The 18943-nt window shown below is 46.3% G+C and overlaps 1 protein-coding gene across 1 annotated transcript; it reads left to right on the top strand.

Moving 5' to 3' along the window:
* Positions 1 to 3765: 3765 nt before the first annotated feature.
* rps14 (ribosomal protein S14) lies at positions 3766 to 17780 on the top strand. Its single transcript, XM_072264127.1, has 5 exons — positions 3766 to 3844; positions 8626 to 8775; positions 10622 to 10783; positions 15401 to 15477; positions 17665 to 17780. The coding sequence occupies exons 2-5, from the start codon at positions 8627 to 8629 to the stop codon at positions 17730 to 17732; spliced, it is 456 nt and encodes a 151-aa protein (XP_072120228.1). The 5' UTR covers positions 3766 to 3844; position 8626; the 3' UTR covers positions 17733 to 17780.
* The last annotated feature ends 1163 nt before the right edge of the window (positions 17781 to 18943 follow it).

The raw sequence follows: 18943 nt of genomic DNA, 5'->3' as shown, positions 1-18943 counted from the left end.
AGAGCTGTGAAGCCCACCGTGGTGGTTTTGTGTGGGGAAGGGGTATAGTCATGAGAGCAGGGTGGGGGACTGTGAGGAGGGGTAGGAGGGGAGAGTGGAACATGTGTTGGTTGGGGGCCGACACAGATGGGGGATGGGCAGGGGCCACAATGTCAAATCTGTTGAAGAACAGGTTAAATTCATTGGCCCTGTCCACACTGCCTTCAGCTCCTCTGTTGCTAGTCTGCCAGAACCCGGTGATGGTTCTCATCCCCCTCCAGACCTCTCTCATGTTGTTCTGCTGGAGTTTCCACTCAAGCTTCCTCCTGTACCTGTCTTTAGCCTCCCTGATCCTGGCTTTCAGGTCCCTCTGTATTGCCCTCAGCTGCTCCCTATTTCCATCTCTAAACGCCCTCTTTTTAACGTTCAGGATGTCCTTAATGTCCTTTGTCACCCATGGCTTGTTATTTGAATAACAAAGGACAGTTCTTGTTGGAACATTGCAGTCCACACAGAAGTTGATGTAATCAGTGATGCACTCTGTGAGCCCATCAATATCCTCTCCATGTGGCTCACAGAGTGCCTGCCAGTCTGTCACCTCAAAACAACCCTGGAGCACCTCATAAGCCTCCTCCGACCATTTTCTCACTGTCCTCGAGGTTGCAGATTTACTCTTCACCAGAGGCACGTAGAAGGGTTTTAGATGCACCAGGTTGTGATCTGACCTTCCCAGTATACTCTCCATGTATACCTAGCAACTGAATCTTCCTAACTAACCTCCCATGCGGGACCTTGTCAAAGGCCTTACTGACATCCATGTAGACAACATTCACTGCCTTCCCTTCGTCCACTTTCCTGGTAACCTCCTCGAAAAACTCTAATGGATTTGTTATACATGACCTACCACATACAAAGCCATGTTGGCTCTCCCTAATAAACCACTGTCTATCTAAATACCTGTAGATCCTATCTCTTAGTACTCCTTGCAATAATTTACCTACTACCAACGTCAAACTTACCAGCCCATAATTTCCTGGATTATTTTTAGAGCCTTTTTTAAACAACAGAACAACATGAGCGATCCTCCAATCCTCTGGCACCTCACCCGTAGATACTGACATTTTAAATATATCTGCCAGGGCCCTGGCAATTTCAACGCTAGTCTCCTTCAAGGTCCGAGGGAATACCCTATCAAGTCCTGGGGATTTACCTACTCTGATTTGCCTCAAGATAGCAAGCACCTCCTCCTCATCAATCTGTATAGGTTCCATGACCTCACTACTTGTTTGCTTATTTCAATTGACACCATGCCAGTTTCCCTAGTAAATACAGACGCAAAAAAAAATTTAAGATCTCCCCCATTTCTTTTGGTTCCATACATAGCCGACCACTCTGATCTTCAAGAGGACCAATTTTATCCCTTACTATGCTTTTGCTCTTAATATACCTGTAGAAGCTCTTTGGATTATCCTTCACCTTGACTGTCAAAGCAACCTCATGTCCTCTTTTAGCCCTCCTGATTTCTTTAAGTATTTTTTGCACTTTTTATACTCCTCAAGCACCTTATTTGCTCCCTGTATCCTATACATGTCATACATCTCTCTTTTCTTCTTTATCAGAGTTTCAATATCCCTTGAGAACCAAGGTTCCTTATGTGTGTCGTTCACCAGCAACTATTATGTGTGTTGCTTGAAATTCCAGCATCTGCAGGTTTCCTAGTGTTTGCGTTCTTTATTCTTATTCACTTTGCCTTTAGTCCTGACAGGAACATACAAACTCTGCACTCTCAAAATTTCTCCTTTGAAGGCCTCCCACTTACCAATCACATCCTTGCCAGAGAACAACCTGTCCCAATCCACGCTTTTTAGGTCCTTTCTCATTTCTTCAAATTTGGCCTTTTTCCAGTTTAGAACCTCAACCCGAGGATCAGATCTATCTTTATCTATGATCAAGTTGAAACTAATGGCGTTATGATCACTGGAACCAAAGTGTTTCCCTACACACACTTCTGTCACCTGTCCTAACTCGTTTCCTAATAGGAGATCTAATATTGCATCCTCTGTAGTTTGTACCTCTATGTATTGATTTAGAAAACTTTCCTGAACTCATTTTACAAACTCTAACCCATCTAGACCTTTATCAGTATGGGAATCCCAATCAATATGTGGAAAATTAAAATCTCCTACTATCACAAATTTATGTTTCCTGCAGTTGTCTGCTATCTCTCTGCAGATTTTCTCTTCCAATCCTCACTGACTATTGGGTAGTCTATAATACAACCCCATTAATGTGGTCATACCTTTCCTGTTTCTCAGCTCCACCCATATGGCCTCAGTAGACAAGCCCTCTAATCTGTCCTGCCTGAGCACTGCTGTAACATTTTCCCTGACTAGCAATGCCAACCCTCCCCACCCTTCATTCCTCTGCCTCCACCTCCATCATGTTTGAAACATCAGAACCCCGGAACGTTAAGCTGCCAGTCCTGCCCCTCCTGAAAGCCTCAGATATAACACTGTAATGTTATTATTTGGTGGCCTACAGACAACTCCCACCAGTGATTTTTTTAATCCCTTCACTATTCCTTGGCGTGTGGCCAAGTGGTTAAGGTGTTGGTCTAGTGATTTGAAGGTCGCTAGTTCGAGCCTTGGCTGAGGCAGCGTGTGTGTCCTTGAGCAAGGCACTTAACCACACATTGCTCTGCGACAACACCGGTGCCAAGCTGTATGGGTCCTAATGCCCTTCCCTTGGACAACATTGGTGGCGTGGAGAGGGGAGGCTTGCAGTATGGGCAACTGCTGGTCTTCCATACAACCTTGCCCAGGCCTGTGCCCTGGAAACCGTCCAAGGCGCAAATCCATGGTCTCATGAGGCTAACGGATGCCTATTCCTAATCTCTACCCAGATGGATTCAGCATTCTGCTCCTTCGATCTTATATCATCTCTCACTATCGCCCTGATCTCATCCTAATTAAGAGTGCTACCTTCCAGCCTATCCTTCCAGATTACCTGATATCCTTTGATATTTAATTCCCAATCCTCTCCAACCTGCAACTACATTTCTGTAATAGACACTAAATCATACCCCTTTGTACTGATTTGTGCCATAAGTTCATTGACCTTGTTAAGCTGCCAGTCCTGCCCCTCCTGAAAGCCTCAGATATTTCTCTGTTTATTGCCTGTGCCATTGTAATGTTATTATTTGGTGGCCTACAGACAACTCCCACCAGTGATTTCAGATAAAGTGCCCTTACACTCATTGTATCTTTAAAATCTAGTAATCTTTGTCTCTTATGCACTTGACTTTTCTGCACTCCTTCCTTACTCTTTATTAGCTTTTGTTTTTTTTTTACCTTATCTTTATCCACATTTCTCCAAGCTGTTGCACCGATCCCGCTGCTATTTGGTTTAAAGCCCTCTCCACAACACACACAAAATGCTAGAAGAGGCCAGACATAATCTATGGAAACGTTTCGGGCCAAAACCTTTCAGCAGGACAATATTCAGTACAAATGACAGTAATATTAAACCTGATATCCTGACACTAAGGAATAAGCAGATAACATTGTATTTTGCTGCTGTGATGGTTGGTGCCTCACCGCAGTTCCTTATCCCGCCCTGCCCCGCAACGGGGGCCATTTTTGTGTGGGGCAGTTTAAAATCCGGAGATTTAAGATTTACAGTTAATTTAACTTTTATTTAAGTCGAGGGTAAAACAAATGTAAATTTGCCTAAAGAAAGCTGTTGAGTTGAAACTGAAAAATATTGAGCGAGTGGAGGGTGTAGTGGGTGTTGCTCCCGTGAGCCTATGCGGCACGGTGACCCCTGAACTCCCTCTCTGGCCGCTGCTCCGTGAGACAAGGCGCAGGTAGGAATCGGCCGTTCCGAATCTGCGTCCATCGGCGGCGGTAGCGGTGATCGGGAACCCATCGGCCGCCTGCGGCAGCCGCGCTTATCCACCTTTCTCATCCTGCTGGGTTTCTCCGCGGCTGGATGCGAAATTTTGAGCGGAGGGTTCCCGCGGGCTGGGCCGCAGGCCTCGGTTGTCGTGGCGGAGGGGAAGCGGGGTGGGAGAGGGGCGGGTAGGGATGGAGGGAAGTTTAGAGCCGGGTCCGGTGGCTTGGAGGAAAAGAGAGGGATGGAGGAAGATAATACAAGGATCGGAAGGACCGAGAGTATTGTATCGGGACCGGTACCGTGTCCGTGGGGAGGGAGGGAAGGGGGGGTGGTGGTGGGGAGCGTGAGTGGAATTCAGTGAAGGGAGGGGGACGGAGGACGGGAATACGGGATCGGAGGGAGTGAGGGTTCTACTGGGACCAGGTTAAAGTCTGAGGAGTGGGTCAGGAAGTGGGGGGGGGGGGAAGAGAGCGAGGACTTGATGGGGTAGAGGGATCGTGGGATGCAGTGGAGTGTTGGGGTTGAGGAGGTTGACCCGGGGCTGGGAGAGACGGGCAGTGGAATTTAATGGGGCAGAGGGTGTTGCTGTGTGGATGAAGGGAAGGTGAGATGAGGGTGGAGAGTAGACTCCTGTCTATTTCTATGGCCACCTGTCAAAAGCACAGGAGTTTCTGCAAAGCTGGGAATCCAGAGCAACACACTCAAAATGTTGGAGGAACTTGGCAGGTCCGGCAGTATCTATGGAGGAGAATACATTGTCAGCATGTTGTGAGTGTTGCTTTGACCCCAGCATCTGCAGATTATTTTGTGAATACATTGTCAGTTTTGGGCTGAGACCCTACAGGACTGGAAAGGAAGGGGGCAGAAGACAGAATTGGTCTGTAGTTTTTAGTGAGCCGTGTCTGTACTTATCTATTTGAATAACTTGGCCGGGGGTCATTTTAAACATGAGATTGACATTAGGAGCAGAGAGAACTGTGGTCCCTGATGCTGAAGAACTTGACTGGACTGATGTAGAGAAGGAGAAACAGGGAGGTGTGGCTTTGGAATCAGTGGTCAATTATTTGAGACCACGATGAAGAGGGATGATTTCTGTACCTCTGGAATGTTCCAAATGGCTTTGGGAACTGCAGTTGTAATGTGTGGATAAGCGCGTTAGTTGTTACCATGTGTGGAGTGATGCAGCAAAAGAACCTACAGGAAGATGAGAAGTGTGGAGGTTCAGTACTTGCAGAACCTTGCTGGAGAGGTAGACAAGGAGGTTAAGGGGGGAAAATTGGATGTTTTGGTGTGGGCACAGGTTGTCAGAGCTGTTGTGGGATGATATCTTCTGCAATGATTTGTAATTCCTGTACCTGGCATCCATATGGATGTTTTACCAATAGAAAGTTTGTTGAGATATATGAGGATGTTTTTGGGAGAGGAAATTAGTTTTGGAGAAAGCACATCCAGGAGAGGTTCCTTCTTCTGTAGCTGAATCAGATTTGGTATCACTGGAATATCTTGTGAACTTTGTGTTTGTGGCCATGTTGAGGCAGAGTCCTCTGTCCTGGGCCAGTCTTTCAACTCATCGCTAGGTGTGGTCCATCTTCGAAGATCCTTCCTCTCCCATGGGGAGAGATCTCCGGAGCTTCTGTAACTTGGGGTTTTTTTGGGATGTGGTTCTAGCTCCATGCCTGAACATCTTTTCACAGCCATGCCTGGAACTGTCTGTAGTGGAGTTAGTAATAAAAAAACACTCAAAATTACAAAAAAGTAGTGAGGTAGTGTACATGGCTTCATTTTCCATTCCAAAATCTGATGGCGGAGGGGAAAAGGGTGTTTCTAAATCACTGAGTGTGTGTCTTCAGGCTGCCATACCTTCTCCCTGATGTTAGCAATGAGAAGTGGTCATTATGACTGGGACTCTAAAGTTGAGAGATGTTGACAGGACCTCACAGCTTATTGGGAAGTGTTTATAGTCAGGGAGCAGAACTTAAGGTAATTGGTTGAAGGAACAGAGAGATTGTAACTACCATGCTTTCACCAAGAGTTAATAGGGTCAAGGAATCAGTTATGGTGGATGTTTGTGGTGTGTGTGTATACATGTATATTTCAGATTTCCTGTATCTGTAGTTTGGAACACCCTTGGCAATCAGTGATCACCAGCTTCTGTGAGACAAGTTAGTCTTTACAACGCTGGCTCAGTACCTGAACATTTAGAGTAGTAGAGAACTACAGCACAGAAACAGGCCCTTCAGCCCATCTAGTCCGTACTGAACTGTTATTAACCTAGTCCCATCAACCTACACCTTGTCCAAACCCCTCCCACCATTCTCTTAAAGGTTGCAGTCAAACTCGCATCCGCTATTTGCACTGGAACCCTATTCCACACCTGCACCACCCTCTGAGTGAAGTCCCCCCTCATGACCCCTTAAACATTTCACCTTTTACTCTAGCTCTAGTCTCACCAAACCTCAGTTTGAGCAGTTAAGGGGAAGGAGGAGTGCAATTAGAGCTGAAACATGCACAGCACACCAACGGGCCTGATGGCCTATAATGTGTCTACAGAGCATTAATTAATTCTTTTTGCCTGCCATGAATAATACTGGATAGAGGGATATGAATCATTTGCCTAACCAAAGGCCTGTTAAATTTCTCTGTCGCATCTGCTTCCACCAGCACCCCTGGCAACCTGTTCCATGCACCGCGGCTTCTCCAAACCAGGGCTTCCCAGCCTGGGCTTTACAGACCTCTCAGTTAATGTTAGGAGTCCATAGCATAAGAAAAGGTCGGGAGCCCCTGGTGTAAAACAAAAGAATGCGGTGTTTCAACCTGGAACCCTGATATGAGATTCTGCAGATGCTGGAAATGCACACAGCCTGCTGGAGGAACTCACGTTTATGGAGAGGAATACACAGTTGATGTTTCGCGCCAAGACCCTTCATCAGGACTGACCGACAGACAAGTTCCATAGATGCTGTCTAATGCACCGAGTTCTTCCAGCATTTGTAGTCTGCACACATTCTCTTTAAACTTGCCCCCCTCACCTGAACATATTCGACCTCAATGTCTTCCAATATCTATTTTACTAAATAAAACTACTGGGGGTTCAGTAGGGAGCTTTCGATTTTTTGTTAAAGCACAGTTCAACTCTGAGACAAGTTCAATTTCTACCGCAGGAGTTTGTACGTTTTCCGCGTGACCATGTAGGTCTCCTCCAGGAGCTTCGGTTTCCTCCCACGTTCCAAAGACATGGGTTAATGGTCACATAGATGTGATCGGCTTGTTGGGCTGGAAGGCCAGTTAGAATTAAGTTCACACACAGTGGGATATCTCAGCTTCTGACCAGACCATTGAAGGTGCTCTGGCTTAAATGCAGGATGGGTTCTGTTCAGTGCTCTGGGTGTCCATCATCCGACAGAGAGGCACTCCTTTTCTTCGTATCCTTGTCAGTCCAGTAACCGTGGCTAGCAGGGACGCTGGATTACGTACACTCCTGTTACCTGTTCACCCATGGCCTAACCGCATTGACACTCGGATGCTGGCGTTTCAGACGGTCGGCCACAAAGCGAGCTGCTCCTCTACTTCTGTTCAGGGGTCTGCTGAAGCCTCTTTACACAGCACTCCCCGTCTCTGAGACAAGGTTTGCAGTCTTCTGTAGACTGTCCGGCACAGGGCTCAGCAGGCTGCATGCAGAGAGGTTTCCCTTAGCAGGGGTGTCTACAACCAGAATTCAGACTTGAAATAAGGAGGATTTAGCTTTGAGCTGTGAGATCTTGAGATCGGTCATCTGGTGGAGTCCTCAGTCTAGTCTGGAGGTCAAGTTGCTGAATATATTTAAAGAAGAGATTTGGTGTGAAATGTGGAGAGAGATTAATCTGCCTGGACTGCACTGAGGCTTGGTGAGTTGCATTTCCCACTATAAACAATGCTGGAGACATGCGGCAGACTTTATGGAAGGGAATAAAGAATCAACATTTCGGGCTGAGACTCTTCCCAGTCCTAATAAAAGGTCTCAGCCTGAAACGTTGGCTCGTTATTCCTCTCCATAGACGCTGCCATATGTGATGTAAATTGCCCTTTGCTGTTTTGCAGTCAATAAGGCAAAGAAGATTGTTAGGACTGTTGCCGGGACTCAAGAGCCTGAGTTGTTTGGGAGAGGTGGGCAGAGTGGACTTTATTCCTGGTCACATGGAAGGAGATAGCTTCCTAACGGGTGACCTGATACAGGTGTATGAGGGGTATACGTCAGGACAATGCACTCAGACTTTTTCCCGGACAGAGGGAATTAAATCTGAATGAAAAGAGAGTGGGGAAATACCTAAAAGGATCTGAGGTACAACTTAACACAGAGGTAGGTGGAGTGAGCTGCCAGCGGAAGGGGTTGACACAGATGCAATCACAAAATGAAAAAGTTGCACGGATAGGAAAGGGTTAGAGCAGGGGTTGGTGACCACGTTTAATGGTTGGGGTCCATGGCATAAGGGTTGGGAACCCCTGGTTTAGAGTGATATGGGCCAATGGGACTAGCATAGGTCAGCATGTTGATTAGCATGCGTAGGTTGAGCTGAATGGCCTGTTTCTGTGGGTCTATGGGAGTTTCTCCTGATTCTGGTGCTAATTGTCATTCTGCTCTCGTGTTACTGTTAATGAGACCTTATTGTGTGCAGAGTGTTTATGTGCCACCTTTCGGTGTGAAGGATACACGTTCTGTATCCATGTGCTCTTCCACAGCCCCCGTTACATTGCTACTGTGCTGTTTTCTTTCAGAATGGCTCCCCGAAAAGGAAAGGAGAAGAAGGAAGAGCAGGTGATCAGTTTGGGACCACAGGTGGCTGAGGGGGAGAATGTATTTGGAGTTTGCCACATCTTTGCTTCCTTCAACGACACCTTTGTCCACGTAACGGACCTGTCCGGCAAGTGAGTAACCGATGTCACACAGTCTCGGCAGCCATAGTGGGGTAAACATGGGGGTGTCGGCAGCTGGAGGTACATACTTGGTTGGGCATCGTGGCGATAGGAGGGGAATTGGTGAGCACTCTGCTGTGCTCAGTTCCCCGGAGCCCAGTGTACGACCAGATTGTGAACCGAGTGTGAGTGTTTAACATTACCTGTAGATGTAAAGGTGGATGCCGGTGAGGATTACGTGGAGTGTTCAGACTGCAGGATCAGCTTTATCCCAGCTGCTCAGTGCTGTGGGTGTCGTTTCCCCCTGCAGAGAGGAACTCGTTTTCTTACTATCCTTGTCAGTCCAGTAACCCCGGCTGACAGGGACGCTGGATCTCGTACATTCCTGTTAGCTGTTCCTCTGCAGGTCTGTGTGCTGCACTATAGATGGTTAGACACAGAGCAAGCTGTCCCTCACTCCCTTTCAGGGGTCAGCTGAAGCCAGATTACGCAGCCGTCTCTGTCTCTGTGGCAAGGCTTCCAAGCTTCTGCTCGAGATTGTTCAGCGCAGAGCTTGACAGAATCAGGTTTAATGTCACTGGCATATTTTGTCAAAATTGTTGTTTTGAGGCAGCAGTACTTTGCAATACATAATAGAAAAAGCTGAATTACAATAAGATAGAGGAAGATTAATTAAATCTAAAGAGAGCACAAAAAGGGTGGGAGGGGGGGAAGGTAAATGTTCATGGACTCAATGTCTGATGGCGGAGGGGAAGAAGTTGTTCCTGAAACATGGAGTGTTGGTGTTCAGGCTCCTGTACCTCCTCCCTGACGGTAACAATGAGAAGAGGGCATTTCCTGCGTGATGGAGGTCCTTAATGAAGGATGTTGCCTTTTGAAGATGTCCTGGATGTTGGGGAGCCCAGTGCCCATCATGGATTTGGCTGAGTTTGCAACTTACTACAATTTTTTTCGGATTGTGTGTAGTGGCCCCTTTGTACCAGACAGTGATTAAACAAGCTGGATGCAGAGGGGTAGTTTTCCTTAGCAGGAATAAAAAAAAGTTAGCATTCACTTTTTTGGTTCCTGCACATCCAAATCACTAGAAACACGACCTGGTCTCTTCTCACTGATGTGATCCAGAAAGCAAAGATAAAGCTTAGCTTTATTTGTCACTGTGAAATGCCTCATTTGCATCGACATCTCACAAGTGTCGCCATGCCTCCTGCTTCCTATTAACCCTAACCCGTACAACTTTGGCCTGTGGGAGGAAACGAGAACACCCAGAAGAAACTCATGCAGTCATGGGAAGAATGTACAAACCCTTACAGATAGCGAGGGAATTGAAATCCCATCGCAGGCGCTGTAAAATAATATGCTCCTGTGCCACTCCATTGAAGGGGAACATCTCTCTGCATCCACTTTTTCACGTCTCTTCAGAATCCGGGACGTGGGCTTCTCCAACAGCCTGGGATTGTTGGATTAGGGAGGATCCCCTGTTCTCAGGAAGGAGGTACAGGAGCATCAGGACTAGGACTGCCAAACTGGGTAACAGCTTCTTCCCTCAGGCTGTGAGACTAATGAATACCCTGCCACCACTGAGGTCTCATCACTAGGACAGCAAGCTGTTTACTGTTTACCTATGCTGTGCACGACATGCAGTTTGAGTTATATTGTATTAACTTGGGGTAATATTTTGTTTTATGTATTGTGTGTGATATATGATTTGTGGGTGTAGCCGTGGTCTGGAGGAATGTTGGGTTGTACGTATGTACAGTCAGATGACAATGAACTTCAACTAAAGCAAATAAGTTTTTCTTGGTGTATGTGTTTGGGCTCATTGAATCTCTGTTGTGACCCAGTTGCCTTCTTGTTGCAGGGAGACCATCTGCCGCGTCACGGGTGGGATGAAGGTGAAGGCCGACAGGGACGAGTCCTCCCCGTATGCTGCCATGTTGGCGGCTCAGGATGTGTCTCAGAGGTGCAAGGAGCTGGGCATCACTGCTCTACACATCAAGCTGCGAGCCACTGGCGGCAACAGGTCAGTAACCCGGGGTGGGGGGGGGGGGGCACTGCACTTTCAAACTTATCCTAGCTTGGTCAGTGAGTGTTAGTTGTAATCCCTTATTTAAAAAAAACCTTTAAACCATCTCACATAAATTGCTGGAGGAACTCAGCAGGTCAGTCACCATCTGGAGGGGAATAAGCAGTTGACATTTTAGGCTGAAACCCTTCATCTGAATCAGGTTTAATATCACTGGCATATGTCGTGAAATATGTTGTTTTGTGGCAGCAGTACATTGCAAAACATCGTAAAATTGTTAAGTGTTTTATTATGTGTTGCAATATGTATATAAATAAAATGTAGTAATTCAAAATACAGAAAACATGTCTTCCAGGCTCCTGTCTTCTTGCTGATACCAATGAGAAGACAACATGTCTTGCGTAATGGGGGGGAGGGGTCCTTAATGATAGATGCCACCTTTTTGAGGCATTGCCTTTTGAAGATGTCTTTGCGGCTGGGGAGGCTGGTGCCCGTGATGGAGTTGGAATGAAAGGGGCAGAAAGAAACCAGAATAGGAAAGGGGAAATAAAGGGAGGTGGTGTGTGACCAAATGGAGGGTTGTGGGGTGGGGGGGGGGGAGGTAGGCTGGGGATAATGTTGGAAGTATCAAAACAAAGTTGCAGATGTTGGAATCCAGAATGAGAGCAGAGCTGGGGGAACTCGCTCAGCTAGTGAATCCCCATGTGGAGAGAGGGCAGAACTGCTCCAGAGTGTATAACTTCCCCATTAATACTCCTTGTTCATTCATGTGCCCAAGTCTCTAAATATTCCTAATGTACCTGCCTCTACCACCAGCCCCAGTAGTGTGTTCCACACAGTCTATATAATAAAGTACCTCTCTGACATCTCCTTGATACTTGTCTCTAATCACCTTTAAAATTATACCCTCGTGTATTAGTCATTGCTACCATGGCTGTTCACTATTTCACCTTTCATCCTCCTTTGCTGCAAAGAGAAAAACCCTACCTCACTCAACCTTTCCTCAAGACATGCTCTTATCCAGGCAGCATCCTGGTAATCTCCTCTGCCCCCTCTCTAAAGCTTCCACATCAACGACGTGACCTGAACAGAGCACAGCACTCTGTGGTCTAACCAGGGTTTTATAGAGCTGCAACATTACCTTACAGCTCTTGAACTCACCCCCCTGACTAATGAAGGTCAACACATCGTACACCACCTTAACCACCCTATCAGCTTGCGTGGCAACTTTGAGTCGTCTGAATTTGGGCCCCAAGATCCCTCTCTTCCTCCACACAGCAAGGAATTCTGCCACTGACCTTAGTCTGCCTTTAAGTTCGACCATACAAAGTATGATTTTCCACAGATGTTTGGCTAAGATCTTCTGCATTTCTGCTTCTCCTGAATATCATCGTCATTATGTGCTGTGTCGTATGATGCGGGTGATCATGGTCTCGAGACAATGACTGTACTTGGAAAATTTTTCTATAGAAGTGGTTTGCCATTGCTGCCTTCTGGGCAGTGTCTTTGCAAGACGGGTGAGCCATTATCATTACTCTTGAGGTTGTCTGGCTGACGTCAGTGGTCGCATAACCAGGACTTGTGATGCTCATTTGACCATCCACCACCTGATCCAATGGCTTCATGTAACCCTGGTCAGAGATGGGGGGGCTAAGCAGGTGCTACACCTAGCTCAAGGATGACCTGTAGGCTAGCGGAGGGAAGGAACGCCTTACACCTCCTTTGGTAGAGACATATCTCAGTCCCGCCACCTGGCCAGACTATATAACTTCAATAATGCTTCACCATTAATTGCTTTTACACAGTGCATGGAATGCAAGCTAATTGAGTTACCTTTAACGTTGCTGCTGCAACGGAGTCCTCACGGTTGATGTGAAGCGCTCTCTGTTAAATGCAGGACTCGGTACATCTCAGCTGTATGGTGCTGAGATTGTCGTTCCCCCTGCTTTAAAAAAAAGTCGTTTCACACTATCCTTGTCAACCAGAACTGCCATTGGCAGGGATGGTAGTCACGTACATACTGTTGAAGGGTTCTGAGGGATGGTGTGTGTTAACAGTCTCAGATGTAAAGCAGTGATGGTTGAGGGGTGTGAAGGGTAGTGATGGGAGTGTTGGTCAACCTTGCTGCTTGAGGAAAGTAACTGTTTCTGAGTCTGGTGGGCCTGCTGTAGCCTCCCTGATGGTTAGGATAGGTTTAGAGCAGGGGTTCCCAACCTGGAGTCCAAAGGCCCTTTAGATAGGGCTAGGAGTCCATGGTATAAAAGAAGGTTGGGGTCCCCTGGTTTAGAGGGAGACAGACCAAATGCAGGCAAATGGGACTAGTATAGATGGGAATCTGGGTCAGCATGGAACAATTGGGCCGAAGAGCCTGTTTCCACGCCAGGTGACTGGTTATGACCAACTGTCGATGTCTGTATCTGGCTAATCCTCAGACATCCCATTCCAAAGGGCTGCGGATCAACTTTGACCCCACAAAGGAAGGTGTATAATGTGTTGGTCTTCATCAGAAAACACTTGGAATATTGTGTTCAGTTTTGGTCATTCATTATAGAAAGGATGTGGAGCCTTTAGAGAGGGTGCAGAGGAGATTTCAACGAGCTAGGGCTTTTCTCTTTGGAACGAAGGAGGATGAGAGGTGTACAAGATGATGAGAGATATCAACTGAGTGGACAGCAGAGACATTTTCCTAGGGCGGAAATAACTAATACGAAGCGGGGTGGGTGTCAGAGACAGGATTTTTTTTTACAGAGAGTGGAGAGTGTGGAATGCACTGCCAGGGGTGGTGGAAGAGGCAAGTACATTAGGGACATTTAAGAGATGTTTAGATAAACACATGGATGATAGAAAAATGGAGGGCTGTGTGGAAGGGAAGGGTTAGATTGATTTTGGAGTTGGTTAAAATGTCGGCGCAGCATCATGGGTCAAAGGCCTGTAGGATGATGTAATGTTCTATGTTCTACGAAGGCCTGGATTCACAGGGGTACTGTTGCCAGCAACCCTAGGAGATGAGTTACCAGCCTGTCGGGTACGTGTTGTCAATCTACTGAGCATAACATGTCAGGTACAAGTTGATGGTGGCAGGCTGCTCAAGCCATTCCTCGCACATCAGCACAGCCACCTTCCACACTAAACCTGTGTTCAGAGATGTGCAAACCAGAGGCCCGACAGACTGGTTGTTTTCATGTCTGCCTGGAGAAGGGCCTGTATGTCTCTGTATTTTAAGAAAACAGCTGGCTGGGGGGGAAATGATGTGGTTTGGTTAAAAATTGCAGGAAAAGAAAATTTGTGTAGGAATACAGTTTTCTGGGCTGTGTTCAGAGGTGGAAAATTCAGCCAGCAATTCTTCCAAACCACAGGCAGGGACAACTCATGCAAAGTCAGTGTACTGTCTCAAATACTGACGTCAGCAGGCCAGCTGTAAGTATTGGATCTCCACCCACCTTAGCTCAGTCCCAGAAGGTCTGGACCTTTGGAAAGTACCTCGGTGAGAAAGGCAAAAATACGTTCCATCAATAACTTTTAGCTTACAAGTGGCAGCACTGTTCCCGCGAAACTCCGCGTATACGCAGCCACTCAGTAACTGAAATGCTCCTGCACACGGAATCTTTGTTGCCGCGGAGCTGGAATTTTCTTTTATATAATGTGCCGCAGTTTTCAGGCGGTATAAGAACTTCCTGCTCAGAGCAATGGTTGGCTTGCACAGCTGTAAAAAAAAAATTAGAGGGAACACTGACTGTCAGCCACGGCTGATGCGCCCCATCTGCCTGGAGGGACTTGTTTTAAGATGCTGTCGCCTTTTCTCCTATTAGCTGAAGCTGTTGCGATGGGCTTAGTTACTTGGCCACACATGGAGGCCAAGAGCTCTGCTGGCTTACAGCGTGAGTAAATGGGTCAGAAGGGAGTTTGCAGACCTGGCTCTGATGCTGTCCGTGAGACCGGGCACTATGTATGGACACAATGCTTCATCCCCAAGTTATAATCAACACTTTGATAACACCAGTAGAGATGCGCAAACTCCTTGGTATGTCCAGCTCAATCAGGTTTATTGCCACTGACATGTTGTATGTTGTGAAATTCTAAACATGAGATTCTGCATTTGCTGGAACTCCAGGGCAACACGCACACAAAATGCTGGAGGAACTCAGCAGGTCAGGCAGCATCTATGAAGGGAAATAAACAGTAGGCATTTCAGGCCAATACCTTTCATCCTGGGGAGAAAACATCGACTGTCCATTCCTCTCCATCTTCCTCAGCCTGACCTGCTGAGTTCCTCCAGCACTTTGTATGTTGCAAAATTTGTCTTGTGGAAGCAGTACAGTGCAATACATAAAATACACTATGAATTATAATAAGAAATAAGAAAATATACAAATAATGTAAGAAACAGCCAAAATAGTTGGTGTTCATAGGTATATGGACCATTCAGAAATCTGATGGCTGAGGGACAGAAGCTGTTCTTAAACATTGTGTGTAAAACATTAAGTGTGAAATTTCCCAGAAATACCCAGTATAATACAATAAATTTCCATATAAAAGATAACGTAGTACAAAAAGAGAAAAAGCAGTGAGGTTATCGACAGGTGCCTGACAAAAGTATTTTCTAATTCCTCCTAGGACCAAAACCCCTGGACCAGGTGCACAGTCGGCCCTGAGAGCCCTAGCTCGATCTGGGATGAAAATCGGGCGTATTGGTAAGTGGGTGCATTCACCAGATGACACCAGATTCCGTGCCGGGGAATTGCGCCCAGCTGCTGAGGGTGTCGTCTATCTCCCCTGACTGTTCGTGCTGCTCCCATCAGGGAGGAGGCTACAGAGCATCCATGCCAGGAACACCAGACCCAAAAACAGTTACTTTCCCCAAATAGTAAAGCTGTTCAACACCTCTACATCCACTTCAACCATTCCTCTCCACCGTCCCTCACCACCCTCTTCATCCCTCCCCCATTCACTGTCACTTTACACTGACTCCCCACACCTCATACCCACACTGACACACTCCTCTCCTGTCCCTCACCACCCCCTTCATCCCCTCATTCACTGTCACTTTACACTGACACTCCACACCTCATACCCATGCTGACACACTCCTCTGCACAGACCCTCACCGCTCATTCACTGTCACTTTACACTTCACACCTACACTGGCACAGTTATTGTTCTGTGTTTTCATTTGCCCTGCTGCTACTCTTGCCAAGAGTCACTTTCATCAGTCACCTTATGTACAGATGCTCCTGCACCAAGCATGACTTCATGTGCATACAATCAGACTGTATGTAAGCCAGTCGTATGTGTATACAGGGTGACATGGTAGTGTGGTGGTTAACATGCCACTATTATGGCTTGGGGAGTCGGTGTCCTCTGTAAGGAGTTTGTACATTTTCCATGTGGAATGTGTGGGTTTTCTCTACTTGCTCCGGTTACCTCCCACAGTCCACAGGTTTAGTAGATCATTGTAAATTGTCCCGTGATTACGTTAGTGTTATGTCGGTGTTTGCTGGATAGTGCAGCTCAAGGGGCTTTATCTCTAAATACAGCTGCATTCTGTTTCATTATATTTTAGTTGTTTTTATGTGCTTATTGTGCTTTTTAATGCTACCTTGGTTCCAGAGTAACAATCACTTCATTTTCCTTTGCACTCGTAAATGACAATAAACAACCTTGAATTGGCCTCCCACTTTTTGCCAAATCACAGCTGTAGAAATTGCTTTCCCAAGTGCCACCACCATCACAGTAAGGCCAGTGAGTGAGGGGCAGTGACTGCTGGCTCTCCCCTAATGCCTACAGATGTATTCTGATCTGAGTAGGCAGGGTAGTGGAGCAGTTAATGTAACAATTTACAGCACCAATTCCTGTCGCTGTCTGTGAGAAGTTTGTACGTTCTCTCTGAGAGCGTTTGGGTTTTCTCCGATGTCCTCCCACTGTCCAAAGACAAAAGGGTTAGTAATTTGTCCTGAGGAGGGTCATGAGAGTGAAAGGATTAATATATGATCAGCGTTTGATGACTGGGCAAAACCTATTGAGTATTGAAAAGCCTAGATAGAGTGGATGTGGACAGCATGTTTCCTGAGAGCACAGCCTCAGAAAAGGGAAGAGATGAGGAGGAATTTCTTTAGCCAGAGGGTGATGAATCTGGAATTCAGATTTAAGCAGTTCCCCCTCCAAATCCTTTTAAAACATTTCACCTTTTACCCTTAACCTATAACCTCTAGTTCTAGCCTCACCCAACCTCAGTGGATTGTTAGGTGGTGATTCAACTCTCTCTCTTGCCATTCTCCTTCCACCCCCATCCTGCTCTGCACTTTCTCTGTAACTGTAACATTTTATTCTGCATTCTGTTACTGTTTTACCCTGTAAAACCTTAATGATGTTGTGATGAAACAATCTGTATGGATGGCGTGCAAAGCAAAGGATTTTCACTGCACTTCGGTACGTGTGACAACAAGAAATTGCCATCAAAAGTGGTGGATCCCAGTATTCTTTTCTAGTGCTTCCCTTCGTCGACCCTGTCAGTGCTTCTTGGTGAAAAGCAGCCAGCATAATCAAAGACCCAAACCACCCTGGACTTTCTCCCTCCCTCCCCACTGGGCAGAAGGTGCAAAAGCCTGAAAGCTTGTGCCCCCAGACTCAGTGGCAGCTCTCTCCACCCCACTGTTATCAGACTATTGAACAGTCCCTTAGATGGACTCTTGACCTCAGTCTGCCTCATTGTGATGTTCCACCCGCACTTACTCTAACATTTTATTCTCCATTCTTTTCCTTTCTCTTGTGGTGCAATCATCTGTGTTGGTGGCATGCTAAAGGTTTCACTGTGTGGGGTATGTGACAGTAATGTTCTGATTGTGTCTATTGGCATTAACCACATTACTGTTCCTTGGCAGAGGACGTCACTCCAATCCCCTCGGACAGCACTCGCAGGAAGGGAGGTCGCCGTGGTCGCCGCTTGTAGAAAATCTACGTCCCTCACAGTATAATTAATAAACATTTCTGTTAATAACTCTGGTATGTTTTAATTCCTGTCTCCTCGGAAGTACAATTTGTAGTCACTTTATTGGGTACACTTGTACACCTGCTCGGTACTGCAAATATCTAATCCACCAGTCAGGTGATGGCAACTGGATTCACCAAAGCATGCAGACCTGATCAAGAGGTTCATTTGTTGTTGAGACCAAAAATCAGAATGGCAAAGAAATGTGAGCTAAGTGACTTTGACTGTGGAATCACAAATGAGAAAATCTGCAGATGTTGGAAATCCAAAGCGTGCACACAAAATTCTAGAGGAACCCAGCAGGTCAGGCAGACGACGTTTCAGGCCAAGAACCTTCATCAGGTCATTCCCGATGAAGGGTCTCGGCCTGAAACATTAATTGTCTACTCTTTTCCATAAGTGCTATCTGACCTGCTGAGTTTCTCCAGCATCTTGTGTGTTTTGTTTTGACCGTGGAATGGTGCCAGGTGGGGTGGTTGGAGTATCTCAGAAACTGATCTCCTGAGATTTTCATACACAACGGTCTAGAGTTTACAGAGAATGGTGCAAAAAAACATCCAGTGTTTTGGCAGTTCTGGGTGAAAACACTTGAACGAGAGAGTTCAGAGGCGACTGTTTCAAGCTGACAAGAAGGTAACCTAGTAAACTAGCCACTCTGATTCCTGCCTGGTGTACACAAATACCAGTAGCTAAAAGTATTTGCCTGCCTGCTGGGGAATGGGAGCTAGAGCTCGCCCATGAATATGGATAACTCTTAAGTTACAATAAGAAATATAAAAATCCAGTAGGTTCCTGGAATTGGTTCCCACTTGTGATGAGCAGTTTGGTGGTGTTGAAGTCTTTTGGACAGATATGAGGGATATGGCTGATACACAGGAGCAGGACATATAGTATTAACAATAGGATCAATACAATCGGGTTTATTATCACTGACAATGCAAAAATTGTTTTGGGGTCGCAGTGCAGCAAATAACAGAATGGCAGTTCAACCCCGGCATCCTTGGTAAGAAGTCTACCTCTTCTCACGTGGAATGTGTGGATTTTCTCCCATATTCCAAAGACATATCAAGTTGAAGGACCTATTCTGTGCTGTATCTTTAATAAAATTTATGTATATATAGTGCAAAGAGCAAAATAAGTGTTCATGGACTGTTTGGGAATCGGAGGGGAAG

The sequence above is a fragment of the Mobula birostris genome, chromosome 7 (genome assembly GCF_030028105.1).
Source record: "Mobula birostris isolate sMobBir1 chromosome 7, sMobBir1.hap1, whole genome shotgun sequence".
Taxonomy (NCBI): Eukaryota; Metazoa; Chordata; class Chondrichthyes; order Myliobatiformes; family Myliobatidae; genus Mobula; species Mobula birostris.
Note: the sequence above shows the minus strand (reverse complement) of the source record. Positions and strands in the feature narration are given on the sequence as shown.

Coding starts and splice junctions, on each gene's coding strand:
- rps14 (XM_072264127.1), top strand. CDS start 8,627: ATGGCTCCCCGAAAAGGAAAGGAGAAGAAGGAAGAGCAGGTGATCAGT. Junction 8,776..10,621: donor GTAACGGACCTGTCCGGCAA/GTGAGTAACCGA, acceptor TTCTTGTTGCAG/GGAGACCATCTGCCGCGTCA. Junction 10,784..15,400: donor CGAGCCACTGGCGGCAACAG/GTCAGTAACCCG, acceptor AATTCCTCCTAG/GACCAAAACCCCTGGACCAG.